The sequence below is a fragment of the Heterocephalus glaber genome, unplaced genomic scaffold, assembly GCF_053883595.1.
Source record: "Heterocephalus glaber isolate CG9 unplaced genomic scaffold, H.glaber_assembly_v1.0 deba00001504, whole genome shotgun sequence".
In the NCBI taxonomy this organism is placed as follows: Eukaryota; Metazoa; Chordata; class Mammalia; order Rodentia; family Bathyergidae; genus Heterocephalus; species Heterocephalus glaber.
The window spans coordinates 45493844-45518109 of NW_028258324.1; the positions used below are offsets into that span (position 1 = coordinate 45493844).

General features: G+C 37.4%; 1 protein-coding gene across 18 annotated transcripts in view; it reads left to right on the forward strand.

Moving 5' to 3' along the window:
* LOC101724814 (EGF-like and EMI domain-containing protein 1) overlaps positions 1–24266 on the forward strand; it is a 634038-nt gene that overhangs the window by 513617 nt on the left and 96155 nt on the right. For 17 of the 18 annotated variants that reach the window (XR_015441135.1, XM_087186963.1, XM_087186961.1 and 14 more), the window contains 5 exons: positions 2442–2564; positions 4664–4840; positions 7399–7530; positions 16375–16500; positions 17767–17895. Coding sequence is in view for 17 of the 18 variants with exons in the window: in XM_087186963.1 (XP_087043089.1) it covers positions 2442–2564; positions 4664–4840; positions 7399–7530; positions 16375–16500; positions 17767–17895 (687 nt within the window). In the remaining variant the exon portion in view is untranslated. The remainder of the gene's footprint in view (positions 1–2441; positions 2565–4663; positions 4841–7398; positions 7531–16374; positions 16501–17766; positions 17896–24266) is intronic. The other variant, XM_087186964.1, reaches the window with a different exon arrangement.

A 24266-nucleotide genomic window follows, 5' to 3' on the forward strand; every position in this document is an offset into this window, starting at 1 on the left:
TGTAAAGACACTGATTCATTTGGAGTGCCCACATAAATAACTTTGCTTATTTGCATAGGATTAGATTAAAGCTATGGATGCTTTGTAAAAATATGCATAAAGAAAATGAAAGAATTTTTTAGCTTATTTCAATATCAACTATTTTTCAAAATATGAGAATCTGCAAAGAACTGTGAAAATATGTCAGCCAACGTGCAAGTAGTCGATTGGTCTTGACCAAATGCAAAACCTCAGTGCTAAAACCTAGATGGGTATGCAACACAATTTGAAAGAAAGCTATAGATAGGTGAATGCAAATTTTTTACCACTGATAAATTCAGTAAATTTAACAATTGACCAGTTATTAAAATTTTTAAAATTTCTATCCTATGAAGCTTTATTCAGTGACTGCTTATGTTAGAAAGAGAAGATGAAGATTTTCACAGAGAAGCTTTTCTGAAGTCAGAGCTGTAATGTTTATTTATTTATTTATTTTTGTCTGGTTGCTATTGGTGGTCCACTCTCAATGCTAAATTTTCATGTGCACATAAATGGTATATGTTCCTATGTCATTCAACACTTGCAATATTGGCCAGTTTAGATAAAATATGATCACCAAAGGAGAGGAAAATTAAAAGGGAAAATAAGCAATCAAAATTGCAGCAAATAAGATCTGAATAGAAATCAAAAAATTAGAAAACTGTTGATGTGAGGGTTGAAGTCACATAGCATTTGAAAAAAGGTGTGGGAAGAATGGGGTTTCATAGGAGTTTTAGATTAAAGATGGTATCCATGAAAAAAACCAAGAAAAGGTCCCCAAAGAATGACAGTGAAGTTAAATTTCAAAATAGATCACTAAGTAACAGTCAAACTGAGAGACTTATTCTCCAATTATGTGATGCAAGTTGTGTTCCTTGCTAGCTGAGACCTGTTTGTTTAAGGCTTTAGTTTTATTGGAGACTTTAAAAAAATGTAGATAAACTGAATTAAAAATTTGGAAATTTGGAAAACATAAGGATAATATTTTAGATAAAATGAAACTTAATTTTTAAAAATTATCTATTGTGGGGCCGGGGATTTAGCCCAGTGGTTCCATCACCTGCCTTGCAAGTGCAAGGACCCGATCCCCAGTGCCAAAAAAAAAAAAAAAAAAATTTATCTATTGTGTATGTTCAAGCTATTTGAAAAGCTAACAAAGTATTCATGTAAAAAAAGGAAAAATATCATCTGGAATTTTGTGAGTGGCACTGCTTGTGATATTTTGCAAGAGAAAGAATGTTTTGTGTCCAAGTGACCTTCATTTAGATATTTTATGGTGACCCCTTGCCTTGATTGACTGATTGCATTTTCTTTCCTTCCTGTCTCTTGTCTTTATTTCCTTGGGTTGATACCTTTTCCAAGGTTAATTGAGACACTGACCTTTTTTTATCTGTGGCTGCTCATGTAGTTATAGAGCAATAGGACTCTGTAAACTCAGCAGTGACAGGCCACCCAACTTAATAGCTCAACAAACAGAGAAGGTTGAATTGAAGCAAGGGCTTAGACCCAAAACCTTGACCATATAATTCCCAGATGCCCAGCCTAAGGAAAACAGAGGCATTATGGCTATTATGTTAGAAATAATCACTTCAAAACTCGGACCAGATTGTTCATTGGCTGAAGAGTTTCAATTTGACATCTTAACGTGCATTTTTATTTTCCCTGGGGCAGTTATGTCTTAAGAAGAAACATTTAGGAAGATAGAATTATAGAACAGTTGTGCTGAAAGAGGCTTAAGGATCACTATTTAGAAAACTATTCATCTGACAGTATATTGCAGAGTAATGTCACAATTACAAGAAAAAAACCCAGACTTCATACATCCTAGTCAAAGCACCATATAAATGTGTAAGCAAATGCTCTGAAATATTCTATAATTTAAAACATAATATTGAAAATAAGCATCTTTCCTCAAAGAACTATACTTACCACTTCTCTTCCCAGCTGTTTGTGAGAGAGGAACTTGGGAACATTCATTGATCTGAAGTTCTAGAAGAACACACATACTATGGAATAAAGACTGTCACCTTTTATTAGCTGTCAAATATTACTAAGTGGAATTTTTGGCTCTTTTTTCTCATGCTGTTTTTTTGTTCTTCAAGTTCTCTGCTCATTCATTCAGATTACTGTTTAAACTGCAAAAATGCCAAAATCTCTTTTCCTATGCTTATAAATCCATTTGGGGGTTATTTACATTCTTTCATAATCAACAGTGGGTAGAGAAGAAGTGTATGAGAAAACATAAACCAAAAGTGGGTCTCATTACTTTCGTGTTATAGTTCATTCAATGTCTTTACTATATGACCTGAGAAATGGAAAATGGTTTATAAAAGTTTTAATTTGGAAATGAGGCTCCTCAGAGCATCTAAAGGTATGTGAAATCCCTGTATTTCCAGTAACAGAAATGTCTTTTTCTTCTTCAGACCTTGATGAATGTGAAAGTGGAGAAGCCTGCTGTGCCCAGCTCTGCATCAACTATTTAGGAGGCTATGAATGCAGCTGTCAGGAAGGCTTTGTGATCAGTTCTGATGGGTGTGGATGTGATGGTAAATTCCTGAGGGCTAACAGGAAATAACTGATGTGATGGAGCAATTAATGGAGGAGAAACTGCTGGGTGGAAGGTTTTGACAGTGAAGAGATTTGAATATCCATGTGGCTCTACCATTTACTGTTGCATGAACTTGGGCAGCTCTAACTTTGGTGTGCCTCAGATTCTCAGTGGTAAAATTAATACAGTAATAGAATCAGTGAGTAAAATAAGACTGCAATGTTAATTGCCTAGTACAGTGGCTGACAGAGAAATCACTCTACTGGAAGTAGCTATTATTGTCATATTATTGGTTTGTAATCCCTTTTACCTAATTTAATATATAATCTATTTAATGTTATATAAAATTATTTATAATATATACAGATGAGAGTTTCTGGATAGTCATAACATACTGTCATAGAAATCATCCCTAATCAGCTTTACTGGAATCAGATAGTTGGTTACTGAAAATCATTTTTAATTAGAATGCAGTAACAAAAGGATTCTGATTTTATGAGCAAATATCTTTACCAGAATCCCTTGTATATCTAATACTAATATAATGAAAGCAAGTTTTAAAGATGAGTCATCTAGCTTAATTGTTAGTATTAGTTCTTCCCTTTCATACTTAAGGTTTTTTTTTTAATTTAGTATAGGGGAGTTTGAATGTAATGAGTATGGTTAATTGACTTTGTTTATACCATTAAGAATAGCTCACATAAGCCATTGCTGTGATTTACTTACTTTAAAGTCATCTTAAAAAGATAATCTTTAAATTTTCATTTTGTAATCATCATCATTAATTTGAACTATATTTTTCCCAAAATCAAAGATCAGAAGATTAATATCTACCCCAATACCAGATAAAATATATAACTTTAATGTCTCAGAGAAAATAGTGTTTCTTTAACAAAAATAAATGCCTAAATTCTGTTCAGGATGACAGGTGAGTTTTTTCATATACGTAGCTAAGCTTCCTCAACCTTGCAGTATAGATAACAGCACAACACACAACTATGATAGCTATATATACTAAACACACTAGAGTATATTACCATGTATGATATTTCATCCAATTAACAGAGCCAGCAAAAACTTTTTGAATTTATGTACCATCTGCTCTCAAGCAGACGGGGCCAAAAAAATACTGTACTGCATGAATGTACATACTCACATGCATACATCTAAACAGAAGTTGTCCACAATCTAAGGCTAAGCTTAGAAATTCAGCCACATTTTTGAATTTTTGTTGTCTTGTGCATACGCACTGGCCAAAGTCTAAAGCAATATGAACAAGTCAAGGCTTAGAAGTTCTCCCATATCTAAAATTCTCCACAGTACTATATAGAACTATCCATAGAATAAGCGTTCCATTACATATTTGAATTTAAGAGTGAATGAACATACTGCAAAATGATGCACTACCTAAAACCATTGAATTTAAGTTTTATGTTCTTCACTTAAACTTCATAAGCAAGGTCTCAGAAAGCTTTGCTTATGTAGATGAATGCAGTGTGTTTAGAAATAAGTGAGAGATAGGTAATTGGCAGGAAATACATGAAAAAGAATTTGGTGCTATACTGGCTTTCTATACAGCAAGCATGTTATTATTGGCTAATAAAGGTCACAAAAGGAACACATAAAGCAAATATTGTTCTAATTTTCCTAGAAGTGGATGAGTGTCCAATAGTGGGAACATATGACTGTACTTGTAAAGAAGGCTACAGAATCGGCCGTGACATGAAAACTTACCTGTGAAAGTCACTGAAGAACATCACCATGTCTCTTCTAAAGGACTTCCACCATGTCTTGTTCTACAGGAACAATGGAGACCTCCTATTCCTTAACTTTACCTGACTTCCCCTTTCTCTTTACAGACTGAAGTCTTTCTTCCTTTTTCTTTTGTTCTCTGCCACAACTTCAATTTTGTGCCAGCAGTTTCTCACCCTGATTTACAGTAGACTTTTGAAATGGCCATCTCAAAGTGCTTTCCCTTTCAGTTACCCCCTACCTTGGCTGTCTAGTTCAAACTCTCATTTCTCTCTCAACCCTTCCTCTGTGTTTTCTTCTTCTAACCAATACATTGAAACCAAGCTTTTTACTTTGTGGTCTTAGCTTTATATGATGATGAACTAGAGGAAGAACAAGAATTAGAAGTGAACTTTCCAGGCTTTCTAATCCAGAGCCCACCTCAACTGCTTCATTATGTTGCTACCTCTCTGACTCCCTCTTACAAAGATGAAGAGGAAGAGGAAAAAGCTTTACAAGAACTCACTGTTTTGCACGAAGTTGGTGAGTCAAAGAATGTATCTCATACCCAGCTCTCCTTAGTTTTATTCAATTCATATCTTGTTATAGACAATTTCATTATCAACATTTAAAGCCATCAAATATTTTAACATAAAGTTTGCAAGAAAAGTCGGGAAAAAATCATTCTTTAGAGCTTCATATCAAACCTATCATTTTTTATCTTTCTTCCTTCTACACAATAAAAGGGCACCATGTAGGTATATATACTTAAATTGCATAGTAGGGAGAAGAATTGGGAACTTTTAACTTTTCTAATTATGAAAACTCTACTACAAGTCTCTTATATAATTGAAATTCACTTTAAACATCTTTAAAATATAATTTTCTTCTAGATTTTAAAATACAGAGAGACAATTGTTTACTATGCTTAGGTAAACCAAAAAAAAAATCGTCAAAATTTGACCAGTTTTTCTTATATATACAAAAATAGAACTCAAGCATCAAAGCATTTCAGGTCAAAATGAATTAGCACAGCCTCTATCAAAAGTAACTATGTGAGCTGGACATGGTAATCCATGTCTATACTTCTAGCACTTGAGAGGCTGAGGTAAAAGGATTGCAAATGTAAGGGCAGCCTTGGCTGAGTTGTCTGGCCTGGACCATGTGGTGAGATTGTCTAAAAAAGAAGAGAGGATAAAGAAAAAGGGGAAAAGAACAGCTGTTTGCAGGCACTCCACAGCTATGTTTTCTTTTCTTTGTAAAACAGAAACTCTTTTCATTCTACCCATATTTGTTGAAATTTAACAATATCAAGGTTTAATGACTGCTTTAGCAGGCATTCAATAGAATAGCAGAGATATTTTGATGCTATAACATGGTAGTCAGATTTGTATCACTGTGACAAATATATACACAACATAAAGGAGGAAGGATTTATTTGGACTTACCTTTTCAAACATTTCAGCCTGTGACCCACTTGTTTCATGCTTATGCACCTAAGGTGGGGTGGAGAAAATTGCTCACCTGGTGGCAGCCAGGAAACAGAGAGAGGGGAAGAGTCAGAGAGAAGAGACTGGGGACCAGATATAGTTCTTAAGGTCAAGCCCCCATGATCCACTCCCTTCAACTAGGCCCCACCTCCTATTTTCATCATGTCTTAATAATTCCATTGAATTATGATTTTATTACTGGATTAATCCACTGATGAAGTTAAGAGTTTTCATAATCCCACCACATCTCTAAGTCCCATCTTTGAACATTGCTGCATTGAAGATCAAGCCCTCACTAAATGAGTTTTTTGGGGGAAACTTAGTATTTATACCATAACATATGGTTAAATCGTAGTAATAATAATAAATGCTTCTACATAAAAATAATGTTCTGAAATGAACAGGATCATACTAGAAGTAGTTTTGCACACCAAAGGGAGTCAGAACACCACTAAATTTGTTAAGATATAGAAGGAGAAACCCAGAGACATCTCTATTGCTTTGCCTTCCATCCATTTTCTAATCTGTGAGCCATGCCAGGAAATCTAAAAGGCAACTGTTAAGAAGGTGAAGAGCTAGGCACAGGGGCTTGCTGTACAGTAGTGATGAGGAGACAGAAGGTGGACCTCAGGGGCTATCAAGGAAAAGAGGACTTGATAAAAGTGACAGCTTTTAAATCAGGGCCACCTGAACGCCTCATCCTAAAAACAGGAACAAAACTGGAATGAGCCTGAAATAACGGAATACAAGTCTCTCAAAACTTATTCAGATTAAGGTAATCTCCTTCAAGGGCAGGATAGACAAATAAATGCATTGAGGTACATTTATGCGATGGAATACTGTATGGTCATAAAAACTAAGCTTATATACATACAGAGTGGATGAGTGCTACCAATATTATATTGAAAGAAGTTTGACACTAAAGAGCACATACTCTATATCTACATTTACAGAAAGTTATAAAACAAGGAAAAACTATCATGATTTATTTTGTCAGAAATCAAAATGGTACATAATTGGCTATTGACTGAGAATCAACAATTTACTTTGGAGATTTTGGCTGGCTGGTTATTTTGTATATCTTCAGCTGGGTAGCATATATTGGGTTGTTTACATTATAAAATTTTTTTGAAATATACACTTGAGATACTTTCTGCATGTATATTAAGTTTTTAGTGTGAAAATATACTTTGGGAAAAAGACTATGTATAAAAACACCTAGAAAGGAAAATACCAAAATGCTTGGAATATTGGTTAGTTTTGCATTCTGGAATCAATGATGATTTTTTTTTATCTTTTTGTTTTTCCTTTCCTAAAGATTAAATAAAGATAGGGTATGGCTCAGTGGTACAGGATATTCTTAGCACTTACAAAGCCAAGGGTTCAGTCCCCAGAAGCAATTTTTCTTTTAAGAAAGGACTTTCAATATTCCAATGCTATAATTGGAAACATGAAGTAAGCTCTATTTTAAAAGATTTCTTTTGGCTATTATGTTTTTCTGGAAAGCTAAGAAATATGCGCTGAGATCAAAAGTTGGAAAAGAGAGGGTTTTATGTCCATTTTCAGTTATGTAGACAGTCATGAGCCAACTGAGATGAAACCACACTCCAGTCTGTTTAGGTGGCACCTTCGGACATGACTGTAGTTTGCGCTGTGAAGACTGCATGAATGGAGGCAAATGCCAGGAAGGAAGGAGTGGATGTTCCTGCCCAGCAGGCTGGGGTGGTATTCTTTGTAATGAAAGTAAGTGATGCCCTGAGAGCTGGTACAGACCACCAAGCTACTGGTGATGAATTTTCCTTAACAGATTTTCCCCAAACTGTCTTGACATGGTAAGCAATTGATCTGGATGAGAAACCAATTTATTTGTTGTGTTTACAGAATGCCTGTGAATGCTGAGATTTTAAAGCTGAACATTTGATTAAAAGGGGAGATTTTATATTCTCTGGGAAACCTAATGTTCTGTCTCTTGTTTATCCACAAAATGTAAAAGTTAATAAAGGATCCTAATATTGTAGGCCTGTAAAATTTTCTCCATTTAAGTAAATCATCAAGCCCTGGCAGGCTATTCCCAATGAAGAAACAAAGGAAATGATTCATGCTACAAAATGCAGTTAAATGAAATTTCTTGACTGTTGCTCGCTTTTGTGTTTTTTCTTTTCCTTTTTAAAAATTTAAATATGTTTACACAGCCAGTAACATTGGTTTAATTTTTTATACATCGGTCATGAAAAATTATCAAAGATTTTCAAATACGATGCTATCCCAAACTCTTTTCCTTCATGTTTTAAATGAAGGTATACTTTCAGACATTAAAACTGCCATATAATAAAATAAATATAAATAAAATAAATGTATTAAAGGTCTTTATTTTCTTTTAAAATTCATCATGCATATTTTTTAAGGAGAAAATTTGTCTTAGGCTTTGTGATTGGTTTAGAAGATGGTTTAAGCAGATTTCCTTTTGCACTTCATTCATGAGGGTAAAAAGAGCAAAAATATCATTTCTTTATAAGACATAGATGCAAAACTAGAGTTATGACATAGTAAAGACCTTAGCCGAGGTTACCAGTTAGGGTTTTGGGGATCTCCCTCAAGCCTCCCTCTGATCCTGTTTTTATACTGCTTCAAATCTTTAAGTGTATCCAACCTCCCTCACATAAGGGGTATACCTCTTAGCCATTCTGCAGTAACCATCTAAAATCAGGCTCTCACGAATCCTTTCTGCCTTTTAAAGTAATCACAGCTCTTTTCCCACTTCATTATTTCTAGGAAACTAAACCACACACTACTTAATGCTCTGCACTTTTCAGCTTTGTGCCTTTTGTCAAACTGTTATCTTTAAGGATCTCTTGTTGCTTATTACATGAAGCTTTATATGATGAGCCCAGTCAAATATAATTATTTGTCTTTCTGGTGGATTTAAAGTCATTCTTTCTCTACATTTGATTAGCTTCTCCTGCTAGACTGTTAACTCTTTGGCCTGGTGTTATTCATGTTTATTTATTGTAAATTACTCCGCAATGGAGGTAAACACACTGCCTGAGTGAACATATGACAAAAACAAACAAACAAAACCTTGGTTTCAAGACTCCCAGCTACATTGACCTGTCACTAAACACACTCAATTCTATAAAGTTAAAATTAAATAGACATTATTGCATAATTATTAGAAAGAATGTACAAGTTGTGTTCATAAATACACATTGTCTAAACACTTGATTCTTACCCTGGTAATATGAGAAATAAAACTAAAAGGTCAACCTCAAATACATCAGAATAAAGCATCTCCAAGACAAAAAAATTAATACAGAAATATTAAAAGAAAGGAACCTGGGCCGGGGATTTAGCTCAGTTGTTTGGGCATCTGTCTTGCAAGCATAAGGTCCTGAGTTTGATTGCCAAAAAAAAAAAAAAAAGAGAGAGAGGAACTTAATAAAATAAAGACAACACAGCCCCTTGGTCAGCTTTGGAAAATCTCTTCATTGCTGGTGTGTTCCTTGGAGTGGGAGTCTGGTCCTCAGAGCAGAAGCTTTTATCTTCTATGCATTTCCTCATATTTTCTTTCATTTATTTCTACAAAAATTAAAACCAAACAATCTAAATTAACCAGCCAGAGACCACTCCCAGCCCAGAGGTAGGGGCTTCCAGGCTGCTGTTTCACCACTGTCAGCCCAGGGGAAGAGGATTCTGGGCTGCTGGTCCACTGCTCCCAGCCCAGAGGAGGTGAGCCACATGGGTGCCAATAGCAATCCAACCCCCTCCCCCACCTTCAAAATGAGAAGACACATAAACAAGCCTCAAAACCAGACTTCCAAATCACCTAGAGCAACCCCAAAGGGAAATGAGATGGAACACTCTGATACTCAAACACCTGGACTCCCTGAACTGGCAACAAAAGAGGATCTGGAAAAAATGAAATCAGAAATAATTTCTCAGATAACAGCAGAGATTGTGCCCATAGTGCAAGACATGATTAATAAATCTAGAGAGGACACAGATAAAAAAATAGAGGAGCTGAGGAACACGATGGAATCCCAGTAGGAAACAAATGGAGTCCATAAAATACATACAAAGAGATTTCCAGGAGATTAAAACCTCCATTGAAAGTCTACACAGCAGAATGAGACAATGTGAGGACAGAATTTTAGATATAGAAGATAAGATTGCAATTAATGACCAGGAAAAGAAAAACTGCTTCAAAATTGTAAGGGAACACGAGAAATCAATCCAGCAGCTGCTAGACGATGCAAAGAAGAATGACATCAGACTGATTGGAGTCAATGAAGAAACAGGAAAGAGTGCAGATGACATAAAAAAAATTGTTCACAGAAGTAATGGCAGAAAGCTTCCCAAGCAGGGGAAAAGAACTTGACATACAGATAAGTGAGGCATATAGGACTCCAAATAGCCTTGATCAAAAAAAAAAAAATCTACACATAGACATATAATTGTTAAGATTCCAGAACCCCAAAAGAAGAACAAAATTCTACTAGCAGTGAGAGAAAAGAAACAGATCACATACAAAGGAAAGCCCATCAGAATCACAGCAGACTTCTCAACACAAACCATACAGGCAAGAAGAGCTTGGAGTGAAGTATTCCAAGCCCTAAAGGAAAACAGCCTCCAACCCAGATTGATATACCCTGCAAAACTATCTTTCAAAATCCATGGAGAAATAAGATACTTTCATTACAAAGAGCACCTTAGGAACTTCATGAATACCAAACAACACTGCAAAAAATTTTAGATAATATCCTAGGAACAGACAATGAGGATCACAACCCCAGGAAGCCCAGCAGAATGAATCTATTGGGCATGACAAGAAATTAAATGTACAGGGGGAGAATCCAACAAAAAGAAAAAGTCATGACAATGATAAGTCAATATGTATCTGTTATAACCACTAATGTCAATGATCTCAATTCACCAGTCAAAAGAAATAGACTGGCAGAATGGGTCAAGAAGCAAAATCCAACAATATGCTGCATACCAGAATCGCACTTAATTAAAAAAGAAACTCATACATTGAAAGTTAAAGGGTGGAAAACAATACTCCACTTGATGGGAACCCCCCAAAAAGCAGGGGTAGCTATCCTCTTTGCAGATCAAGTGGATTTCAAACCCACATTGATTAAGAGACAAAGAAGGACACTACATCTTTGTAAAGGGAATAATCCAACAGGAAGAGATGACAATCATAAATATCTTTGCACCAAACACTAGTGTGCCCAACTATATAAAACAAATACTAACAGACATGAAAAGTCATATATGCACTAATACAGTAGTAGTGGGGGACCTCAATACCCCACTGTCACAAATAGATAGATCAACCAGACAAAAAAAGTAATGAAATACTAGAACTCAATCAAACTCTTGAACAAATGAATTTAACAGATGTTTACACAGTGTTCCACCCCACAAAATCAGAATACACATTCTTTTCAGCTGCACACAGGTCCTTCTCCAAAATAGACCACATACTTGCACTAGAACATGTTTAAGTAAGTGCAAAGGAATTGAAGTTATCCCCTGTATATTATCAGACCATAGTGCAATGAAATTGGAGATACATAGCAAAAGAAACCACAAAACTTTCATAAACACATGGAAACTGAACACCACACTTCTGAATAACCAATGGGTCACAGAGGAAATTAAAGAAGAAATCAGACAGTTCCTTCAATTAAATGACATTGACAATACAACATATTGGACTATGGGACACAATGAAAGCAGTCTTATGAGGGAAATTCATAGCAGTGAATGCACATATTAGGAAAACAGAAAAAGCCCAATTAAACAACCTGATGCTGACCTCAAGCTTCTAGAAAAAGAAGAGCGGGACAAACCCAAAGTCCATAGAAAGGAGGAAATTATAAAGATCAGGGCAGAAATCAATGCAATGGAGACTAAGAGAAAGATACAAAAAAATCAATGAAGCCAAGACTTGATTCTTCAAAAGAATCAACAAAATTGACAAACCCTTAGTCAACAATGTCAGAAAAAGGAAAGAAAAAGCCCAAATCCATGAAATTGGGAATGAAAAGGGTGAAATTACAATGGACCCAGCAGAAATCCAGAGGATCACCAATACCTACTTCCAGAACCTATATGCCAATAAGATGGAAAACACAGAAGAAATGGACAGATTCCTAGATACATATGAAATACCCAAGTTGAACAAAGAAGACCTAAAAATTCTGAACAGCCCAATATCAATCAATGAAATTGAAAACATAATTAAAAACTTACCAACTGTGAAAAGGCCAGGTCCTGATGGCTTCACTGGTGAACTCTACAAGACATTTAGAGAGGAACTTCTGCCACTACTGTTTAAACTCTTCAATGAAATTGAAAGGTAAGCAATACTCCCAAATTCATTCCTGGAAGCAAGCATCACCTTGATCCCCAAAGCAGAGAAAGACCCAACTGAAAAAGAGAACTATAGGCCAATCTCACTAATGAACATAGATGCAAAAATCCTCAATAAGATACTGGCAAATAGAATGCAGAAGATCATCAAGAAGATCATACACCCTGATCAAGTGGGATTCATCCCAGGGATGCAGGGATGGTTCAATATACACAAATCAATCAATGTAATACACTATATCAATAGAGTCAAGGACAAAAATGATATTATTGTCTCCATAGATGCAGAAAATGCATTTGACAAAATCCAACACTCATTTATGATAAAAACCCTACAAAAAATTGGAATAGATGGTCTCTACCTCAATCTGATAAAAGCCATCTATGAAAAACCAACAGCCAATATCATACTAAATGGTCAGAAACTGAAACCTGTCACATTAAAATCAGGAACAAGACAAGGATGTCTGCTATTGCCATTCTTGTTCAATATAGTTTTGGAAACAGCCACGGCAACTAGACAAGAGAAAGAAATAAAAGTGATAAAGATAGGAAATGAAGAAATCAAATTGTCATTATTTGCAGATGACATGATACTCTATATAGAAGACCCCAAGAACTCCACCAAAAGTCTTCTAGACTTAATAACGCAATTCAGTCAAGTAGCTGGTTACAAGATCAACACACAAAAATCAATAGCTTTCCTCTACACTAATGACAGACTCACTGAGAGAGAAATAGGGCAAATAATTCCTTTCCCAATAGCATCCAAAAAACTGAAATACCTAGGAATCATCCTAATGAAAGAAATCAAAGACCTCTTCTCTGAAAACTATGGCACTCTGAAAAGAGAGATTGAAGATGATATCAGAAAATGGACAGACATCCCCTGCTCCTGGGTAGGAAGGATTAATAGAGTGAAAATGGCCATACTTCCAAAACTGCTATATAGATTTAATGCAATTCCAATTGAGATCCCAGCAGCATACTTCATAGACCTTGAGAAAACAATCCAAAAATTCATTTGGAACAAGAAGAGATCCAGAATAGCAAAAGCAATTCTAGGTAACAGAGACATGGCAGGGGGTATCACACTCTCCAACCTGCAACTATACTACAAAGCTACTGTGATTAAAACAGCATGGTACTGGCAAAGAAACCAACATGAGGACCAATGGAACAGATTAAAAGATGCAGAAACAATGCTAGACACACTCAGCCATCTCATCTTTGATAAAGGAGCCAAACACCCTCACTGGAGGAAAGATAGTCTCTTTAATAAATGGTGTTAGAAAAATTGGATTCAACTTGCCAAAGATTAAAGCTAGACCTATATCTCTCACCATTCACTAAACTAAAATCAAAATGGATTAAAGATCTAAATATTAAAATAGAAATGCTGAATCGGCTGGAACAGATGTTCGGTAGAACTCTTGAAGACATTGGTGTAGGAAAAGATTTTGTGAACAAAACCTCAGTTGCCCATGATCTAGCACAAACAATCAACAAGTGGGATCTCTTCTTATTAAAAAGCTTCTGCACAGCAAGTGAAACCAGCAACAGTGTGAAGAGACAACCCACAATGTGGGAAAAAATCTTCACCTGCTGTTCCTCAGACAAAGGTCTACTATCTAGAATCTATAAAGAACTTAAAAAAATCAGACTTCCCAAATTTAAAGACCCAATCTGAAAATGGGAATCTGAAATGAACAGACATTTCTCAAAGAAGTAGAAATAGCAAATCAACATATGAAAAAATGTTGACCATCATTCCTCATTAGAGAGATGCAAATGAAAACGAGGCTGAGATTCCACCTCACTCCAGAAAGAATGGCTGCTATCAAGAAATCAACCAATAACAAATGCTGGCTGGGCTGTGGGGAAAGAGGAACCCTGCTCCACTGCTGGTGGGAGTGTAGACTGGTGCAACCACTGTGGAAATCAGTATGAAGATACCTCAAAGAACTAGGACTGGAAGTCCCATTGAAACCAGCTATTCTCCTGCTGGGGATCTTCCCCAAATGAAGGAACTCATTTGAACTCAGCCATAAAAAATGAGAAATTAGAGACATTTATAGCTAAATGGATGCACATTGAGGCGATACTCTTAAGTGAAATAAACAGAGCACACATGTGTAAATACCGAATAGTTTCTCTAGTGTGAGAAACTGAAAGTGTAAATAAGGACTAAAAGGTGTAATAGATAATGTGAAATAGGAAGAAAAGGGGCAAAGGGGAAGGGGAAATGGGAGGGCTAGGGGAAAGGAAAGAAGGGAATGGAATTAATATGAGAAATGAAAAATGGAAACAAAGTCTTTGTAAGTAGAGAGGGCTGGAGGGGTTGAAGGGAGGGTAGGGGAATGGGGAAAAAATGAGAACCAAGAGAGATTATGTAAAGGTGCAAATTTCCAATGATGAATGTCACTATACTGTATACCTAAAATGTACCAATAAAATAATATTTTAAAAAAAGATACCAGAATTGGTGCCAGGGATTTAGCTCAGTGTTTCTGCCACCTGCCTCGAAGGCGCAAGGTCCCGAGTTTGATCCATAGTACAATAAATAAATAAATAAATAATATCTGTCCACCTTCTTCCTAAAAAAAAAAAAAAATTAACCAGCCAGACATAAAAATGTTCACTAATTCTCTAATAAACAGAGGAAATATTTTCTTAAAAATTCTTATAAACCACAATGAATAACAGTGATCAACCACATATTGCCCATATTTTTAATAGCAGCTTTTAAAATACAGCAAAAAAAATTGTAAAATGAATACTCAGCGGGGATCAGGAAAGTAAGTTTTGCCACAAAGTAGATCTTTTAGCCCAGTATCTTTGTCAGTCTAGACATAAAAATATCTACTTTCACTTTTTAGGAAAATCTCCAATTAATTATAAGGAAAAGATTTTTAAAATACCACATAGTATTTGATTTTAATAGCAAATTTTTAGAACTTCATTTTTCTAAAGAAATTTAATTTGAAATTATTATTGTAGGATTAATGGAAAGGGAATAAAAGAGTAATTTCATATAACTAGTGAGTGGACTAGAACATTATGATGTTCTCTAACTCATCCATTTGCAGTTTGGGACATGTTTGTTTTAAAATTTTCTTCTTCAGGACCTTTGCATTGGGTTGTAAAGAAACATCGGTCACATTCGTCAGTTTTATGGTATCGTAGTCTGCTTGTGGAGCAGTGTTTGGTAACAGAGCTGGCTTGCTTACATTGATGGCCTTTAACCTGGGAACTCTGGAAACCCATTCAAATTCTTTAGCTTCATTCATCAGGAATATTTTTAAGAATTGTCTCTTCTATGTTTACTGTAAGATTTAGAGACTTAATAAAGTAATTTAACAATGTAGGCCTCAACAAATATTCCTTTCTGATCTCTTCCTCTCCTCTTCCCTCTTTCCCTTTTCTTTGCCTTTCATAATTGCCTATGGTTTAAATGTAAAGGAAAAGGTAAATAGGAAGCTAAGTTCTATATTCGTATTCAGAGTGCTGAGGGAGGGAGGGAGGTAGTAGAGGAGATGATATAAATAAAGTTTTATATTATTTATCTTATTATGATAAAATTTTTGTAAAAATGATTACTGAAATTACCTGAACATCTTTATTTACTCAATTTAAAATAAAATCCTAGATGTTTTTCTCAATATATATTTTATTCAAACACTAAATACTTCCAAAAAACCTTCAACAAACCAGAGAAAATTGTTGTTTGCTTAACTTCATCCATCTTTGACGATGCAAAGTACCTTGAAACCTCAAAAGAACCTTATCTGGATTCATTCCTGTTTAAAAATAGACGACATTTTTTTTTCTGTGTTTCCTTATAGTTTTTCAAAATAAGAAAATGCAGTTTGTTTCTCATTAAGGTTAGTTAGAGTTTACAGTTATGATGTCTGGGAAGCTTTGAAAATGTAAAGGTTAGAGTTTAAGGAATGAGGTATATTTTGCATTTGAGCCTTGTTAACTTCCTTCAGTCATCATTATTTTAACTAGTGGTATCAGTAATCCCCTGAGAATGATTATGCCACACAAACTAGGAGTATGCCAAAGATTTTCCTGTGTCTGGAAGCTACTGATGATTTTAATTACTTGGTATCCATCCTAATAGGAAGTCAAACTTTTCTTCCCCCTCCATTTGTAACATGAAAAGTATGCTACACTACTTGTTCGTCTTTCCTATTTTTTTCACAGCTTGCTCCCCAGAGACTCATGGGAAAAGGTGTGGCAGCATCTGTGGTTGCCAGAATGGAGGCACCTGTGATCCTCTGACTGGGCAGTGCTGGTGCCCCCCAGGGGTACGAGGGAAAACTTGTGAAGGTAGGGATGCCTGTTGCCAGTCACACAAGACTACTCTTTAATTTCTTGGGGATTTTAATGGAGATGATCTAAGTGAAAGGTGCATCTTTATTTTTCAAAGTGGCTTTTTTCCTGAAAGAGTAAAACCCTTGTCTATATGCACAAGGATATGGTGCCTTGACTGATGCCATGTGTAACTGAACAAAATACATGATACTTAAATCACCAGCTGTGCTCTAAAGTGACATACAAAAAAATCTTTCTTTCCCCCTTTTTTTTTTCTGTTGAACTAAAAGTTGAGTTTGTGTTTGGATGCAGCACCTGGGGAGAATTTATTTGCTCTGAATAATAGAAGGAAAAAAATGAGGTACCTAAAGTAAACAGGGAAGAAAAAAGATGAAAATCAGAGAATAAAAGGATAGGAGCTAGAGAAGTAAAGAGAAGAAACATGATGAACAAAACTCTTACAAATTGCCAGAGGATACTGTGCATGGATTTTTCATGGAAACCAGTGGAGAGGCCATATTTCCTACATGGGTTGGCCAAGCACACACACACAAAAACAAACTGCTTATTCATAGACAAGAGTTGAAGGTAGAAAGTCATGAGGATATTAGTGTCCAGGGGTTGCCAGAAGTCATGGAGAGTTTATAAGAATTACAGTCTGTGGAACTGGGGAGATGGAAACCAGATTCACTTCATGTTCTGAGGCCCAGCAAAGTTTCTGCTGGCATCCCAGTTACTTGTCCCTGTGAATAATATTTGTTTATTTATTTAAAATACTAAATGGTGGCAAAGACTATGCCAGGCATTCTGATATGACTTTTAAAAAGAAATAGAAAAGACTCTAGTTTCTCCAAGTGGAACTTACAATCTTGTTTAAGACAAACATAGGTCACAAAAGTTGATAGGCTTTAAAAATTAAATATTAATGCCTGGGTGGAAGTGAGATAGTGAATAAAACCAGGAAAGACTTCTGGAGGAGTGACACTTAAGGAGAAGCATGCAGGATGAGAAGAAATGAGACAAAGGAAGAGGAAGAGAAGAGCACTCCAGATCTCTCTTGCTTCAGTCCAACCAGATATGAAACATCTCACTTTTTTCAAGCTTCTTATTTCATATAAAAACAAAATTTTGCCTGCTGCACAAGCACATGGACCCGAGTTTGATTCCCGGTACCAAAAATAAATAAATAAATAAATAAATAAATAAATAAATAAATAAATAAATACAAACAATATTTTGCATGTGGGTTAATATTTGCTTTGTTTATTCTTCACCCTCCAGGATGCCTGAGAGGGTTCTTTGGGAAGGACTGCAGAAGAAAATGTAACTGTGCCAACAATGGCCATTGCCACAGGATGTATGGCACCTGTGTGTGTGAGCCCGGGTGCTTTGGGAGGTTTTGTCATCTGAGTAAGTCACAAACACTATTTGCTCTCTGTGTGAAACATAATAGCTCAGAGAGCTATGGAGAATATATCAGACAAAGGAGCAGAGGAAAAGCCAGTTTATATGGTGATATATAGTATAGAGTATGTTCTCATCTTTATTTAGCCTCTAAATTTTAGAATCTAGATACTGATGCATGAAAAAATTTCTGAATGTTTATATTTTTTCTAGTTAATATTTCTATTAATTATTGAGCAATGAGTATTCATAGCTTGTTTACCACATGTGATACTTTAAGAAAGTCAAATACCAAGGGCCCAGAACAAGTCTCCTGGGCTTAAATGCAAAACAGTATTATTCCTTAAGGTCTCTGAAAAGGATTCTTCATTTGGCATTTTGAAGACCAGTCACATTTTGCAAAAGATTCAAGAAAGCATATTCAGCAATCAATCATCAATCATTCAATAAACACACCCTGTCATATCTTTTAGGGTTTCTCCCAACAGGATAACTCTGAAAGCTTTATCCACCTGAGGCTGTGTGCAGGGTATGTGAGCCTGACCTCAGCCCACTCCTCTATCTATTCTAAATCCCTCTTCTTCCTATTGAAGCCCTGGTTCCTCTTGAGAGTCTTTCCTGAGGGACCTTTAGTGTCTTATGTTGTTTAGGTTGCTATGAAAGAAGATTATAAACTAAGTAGTTTATAAACAACAGAAATTTATTTAATTCTGGAGGCTGAGAAGTCCAAGATCAAAGCACCACAGGTTCTGGGTCTCCTACTTTCTGGTTCAGAGACAATGTCCTTCACTGTGTCCTCATATAGAAAGACAAGCAAATGAGCTCTGGGGCTTCTTTGGTAAGGTCATTAATTCCACTCAGGAGGATTCCACTCACATGACATAATGTCCCAAATAGCATCACCATGATGAATTTTGGGAGGACTCAAACTCTCAGTGGTAGTATGACCATCTCTTAATGGCAGACACCTTAGAGTTTTATAGTTTATCTCTGGTTGAATGTCCATGAGTCTTATCTGTATATAAAAGGCCTGTCCCTGGAGAATAGGGAGTTAATTGTGAATACCCCAACAAGAGAGCCAATGAAGGCATCACTGAAAACTGAACCTGGATTATGAAGAAAGGCTAGCCTTAGATAAACAAAATATAAGAAAAAGGGGCAAGGCATGGGTAAGTGAGTAGTGGAGGTGCATATGTTATGTTCCAGAATACCAGGTACCTCCTTGAACGTGCGCAAGAAGCAGACTGGCCTAGAAATAAAGACAGTATCATTTTTAGTATTGTCCCTAAAAGCAAGATATACTCCATATTTGGTACTTTATAAGACCATATCAGATATCTGGGCTGAAAAAAATAAATCATAAAACATCTGGCCAAAAACTTAAAGAGCTAACTTTTAAGAAACATATAAAATTGAAGCTTTTAAAATTTCAATATCAGCCTAACATACTTTCATTAATCTGAATGCTCTGGGGAGCTAAAAGTAAGGAGAAAATAGAGCAAGCAAGGTTGTTGTTGGTGGTGGTGGTAGTGGTGGAGGTCATTAGTATTTTGAATGTGACCATATTCAGGAGAGCATGTATACATTCTGGTTCTTTAGGACTCCATTATTCTTGGGCTGGTAGCTTCATTTATTAATATCACTTGACTAGACCTGAGAAGATTGAGTTTACAATTTTACATTAGTTCTCCTAAGACTCTCATAGCTAAGTATCACACACTGAATGCCTTAAGCAACAAAAATATTGTTTTCTCACATTTTAGAGGCTAGAAGTCTAATTTCAAGGTGTCAGCAAGGTCATGTTCCCTCTAAAGAGGCCAAGGAGGGATCTGTCCACACCTCTCCTAGATTCTGGTAGTTCCATGTCCTGTGTTGACATAATCCAGTCTTCATATTGTGCTCTTCCTATGTGCATGTCTCTGTGTAAAAATTTCCCCTACTTATAAGGACACTATACATATTGAGTTACAATCCCATTCTATCCCAGTATGACTTCATCTTAAGCAATTATATCTGCAAGTGTCCCGGCCCGCGGGTAAGTCAACGGAGACCCTAGAGGGGGAGCGAGGATGAGAGGGGACAGGGGACACGAGAGATGGAGACAAGACAGGTTTCTGATCAAGTCTCGTTTATTGCAGAAGCTGTTACAACATATATACCGTAGGGCTAGAGGGGAGGAGCAAGAGGAGGGTACTGGGGCTACTTCCTTGTTGCCGGGTAGATTTGTAGCAGGCCCGGATATGTCCGTAAAAGGCACTCAAGATTTCCAGCGGGGGGGGGCAGGGCCCCCTACAGGTCCTCCCTTTAAAATTATAATTTTAGAAAGGCGTCAGGAGAGCCAAGCCTGCGGGGGCTGAGCCTGTCTTGGGTCAGAGCAACACACGTGTCTGCACCGTGCACCTTACCCGTCATCGGTTAACCAGAGAATCAAGGCTCTGGCACCTGTCTTAGGCGGCACACGAGGGCTCTCTCATTGCATGGCACGCTTGCTCAGTTGCCCGTCATTGGCTTGCCAGCCCACTCACCAGGTGGGGCGAGAACACTTCGCCACGGCAAGGACCTAATCGATGGTCCGACATTCGTCCTGGTCAGCCATTGCCAATCTATTATAGTAGACCTGTATGGGCGCTGTTTTTATTGCCTCTATCTGGGCTCTAAGAAAGGCCATGATTTTGTTATAAAGTACGGGCCCTAAAGAAATGAGCAAGAGTAGACCCAATAAGGGTCCCAGCAAAGGGAGGAGATAAGGGAGGAAACCATTGAGGCCAGTCCAGTGGGGATTTTGAGTGAATTTTTGTCGTCATCTGTTTAAATCTTCCTGAAGTTCGCAAATTTTTCCCCTGACGATCCCAGATTTGTTGGCATAAAAACAGCAATGTTCATTTAAGGCTAGACTGTGAATAAGAGAGTTAAGCTACCCTGATTAAGCTTTTGAAGATAACCAATGTGGACATGCTACAATAACATATTCAGAACTTAACCAATATGAACGTTTTGTAACAACATATTTAGTGCTTAAATATCAAGGACAACCAATACAATCAATTTATAACATATTTAGATAATATTCATTGTGATATGTCTCCCATAAGATTATATAATATAAAATTTACTAGGGGGTCCCTTTAATGAATTAAGACCAGAATAATCATTTTCTGGGTGGCCACTTCTATATTCATCAAAGGGAGTTCCCATCTATAATCGTTTTGACAAACAATTAAGAATATATATCTTTTTATTTTATAACTGTTAATTGTAATTTGATTGTTGCGTGTGGGTAACAATGCACGTCACTTTCATAAAATAAATTTCAGTGGTACTTTGATCAATTAACAACCTGGGAAGAAAAGCATGTCTTTAGTTTAATAATATTATCTATAAGTCAATTTAACAATAGGCGAATATCCTTTGAAGAGGAAGGAACATATTGAGCTCAACTGTACAAACACAAACAACAGACAATAGACAAACATATAAGACAGTGTGTAAAATTAGGGTGCACCCAAATATAACTAGCCAAATTGAATTATACTATACTCTTGATGATTATTAGATTGTAATTGTAGGTGCCATTGTTAACTGGTTAAGATTGGACAGCGTCAGGTCATCGGCATCATCAGCACACCTATCAACTTGTTTTACTAGGCGTTCTGGGAGCCACCTGGCTGACTTCATTTCCTTGGAGTAAATACACACCGATCCTCAGCCCCAGATAAGTACAGGATCCGGCCCGTGCCATGAGTGGTCCAGGGGGTCTTTCCACATCACCGAGGCAAATTGTCGTTGCGTCTCTGGTTGCCAGAAACGATTGGCTGCAGATGAACCTTTGGCATCCAAATTTAAGAAGTTAAGAATAAATAGTGCATGTGATATCAGGTTTCTGGGAGACCCCTTGGTAGGGTACCATTCCCCCTTTTTTATTTTGTCTAAAGTAATTTTGAGTGTGAGATTAGCCCTTTCTATAATGCCTTGTCCTTGAGGATTATATGGGATTCCCGTTATATGTGTTATTTCAAATTGTTTGCAAAAGTTGGAGAAGCCAGAGCTGGTATAGCCGGGACCATTGTCTGTTTTAATTTGTTGTGGACATCCAAGTACTGAGAAGGCAATGAGGAGATGAGCGATGACATGTTTAGTAGCTTCCCCGGACTGCAGGGTGGCAAATATGAATCCACTATAGGTATCAATGTTGACATGTATATATTTAAGATTTCCAAATTCAGGGTAATGCGTGATGTCCATTTGCCAGAGGGCATTTGGAATCAAGCCACGAGGATTAACTCCCAGATGAGGTGTAGGAAGGTGTAGAGTGCACGTAGGGCAGGCCTTAACAATTTGTCTAGCTTGTTCTCTAGTAAGCTTATACATAAGGCGAAGCGTGTGAGCATTAAGATGATGTAGTTGGTGTGCCTTTTGTGCCTGGTCAATTGGAATGGGGGCATCAGTATTTATTGAACAGGCCAAAACTTGAGGTCTTGTAGCTAGGTCTGCTAAGCGGTTGCCCTGTGTGAGTGGGCCAGGTAAGTTAGAGTGGGCACGAAGGTGTCCAATGAAAAAGGATTCGGATCTCTTTCTGATTAAATCTTGTAATTGGAGGAAGAGACCACCAGTCTGAGAAGCAAGTTTGATCAATCCACATGTTTCCAATAAGGGGACAGATTGAGCAATATAAGCACTGTCAGTAAAAAGATTAAAAGCTCGGGCAGGGAATGTAGAAAAGACCGCTATAACTGCCTGCAGCTCGGTTAATTGGGCCGAAGAGTGGGCGGTTTGGAACTGGGCAATGTTATCGTCCCACACATAGGCAGCCATCCCAGTGGAAGAACCATCTGTAAAAACGGATAGGGCTTCTGGCAGAGGAGAACAAGAAGTGACCTTTGGGAAAATGAAGTCATGTCTGTTAGCAAAGTCAATGAGTTTGTTGGGAGGATAGTGATTGTCCAATGATCCTGAATAAGAAGCGAGAGCAATTGGCCAGGAATCGGTAGTCTGCATAAGCCAATCGATTTGATCTTTAAGGTAGGGTTGGATAATGACATCAGGTTCCTTTCCAAAGTACATCTTTCCATGGTCTCTACCTAGAACAATCAGGTCTGCAACTGCAACATAATAGGGGTAAAAGACCCGCTTAGGGGAAACTGGGAGATGAACCCACAAAAGGGGAGCGGTTTGCCAAAAGACAGCAGTGGGAGAGAGGGAGGTTTTGCAGATGATATACTGTAAAGGAGAGTTATAATCCATAAAAGTAATTGTTTGATTTTGAATGGCTTGTTCCACTGTACTGATGGCTTTGCGCCCCTCGGCAGTGAGCTGTCGAGGTGAAGTAGGGTGGTTATCACCTTGTAGGGTATCATAGAGAGGCTTCAGGTCATGTTTAGTGAGCTTTAAATAGGGCATAAGCCAATTAATGTCTCCTAGCAATTTTTGGAAGTCATTTAAAGTCTTAAGACCGTCCAGCCGCAAGGTAAGCTTTTGGGAGGAAATGTGACGTCCCTTCATCTGAAATCCAAGGTAGTTATAAGGGTCTTTTAGTTGAACCTTATCAGGGGCAATCTGGAGGCCATGAGATTCAAGTGCCCGTCGAAGGTCAGCATAACAAGCCAAAACCTCACTTCCCAATTGTCCCACCACGAGAATATCATCCATGTAATGGATAATATACATTTGAGGCCAATTGTCTCGGGTGGATTGAAGTGCTGTGGCTACAAATGACTGGCACAGGGTGGGACTATTGGCCATGCCTTGGGGTAGCACTAGCCATTGAAAGCGCTGCATTGGGGCGCAGAAATTGGTCGCCGGGAGGCTAAAAGCGAAGCGTTTTTGATCTGCAGGATGTAAGGGAATGGTGAAAAAACAATCCTTTAAATCAATAATAACCTTATAATATCCAAGGGGGATGGCTACCGGTGAGGGAAGACCGGGTTGTAAAGCTCCCATGAGTACCATAGTTTTATTAACTGCTCTGAGATCTTGCAAGAGCCTCCATTTTCCCGACCGTTTTTTAATGACAAAAATGGGAGTATTCCAAGGGGAGTGGCTAGGAATGATATGGCCAGCATGAAGCTGCTCCTGCACCAGCTGTTGAGCTGCTAACAACTTCTCCTTGGAGAGGGGCCACTGATCGACCCACACTGGATCATCCGAGAGCCAGGTGATCTTTTCAGCATGGACCGCAGGAGTGTCAGCGACCCCTATGGAAAATGGCCCAACCCTGCTCGAGGGGGCCGAGGGACAGGCTCAATGGGGTGAGTAAGGCTAGTAGGGTGTTTTCCCAGCCCTGTTCCTGGAATGTACCCATTTTTAAACATCTGCATAGTGACAATTTCATTGGGGCTGGAAATAATTATCCCCATTTGTGATAATAGGTCTCTCCCCCA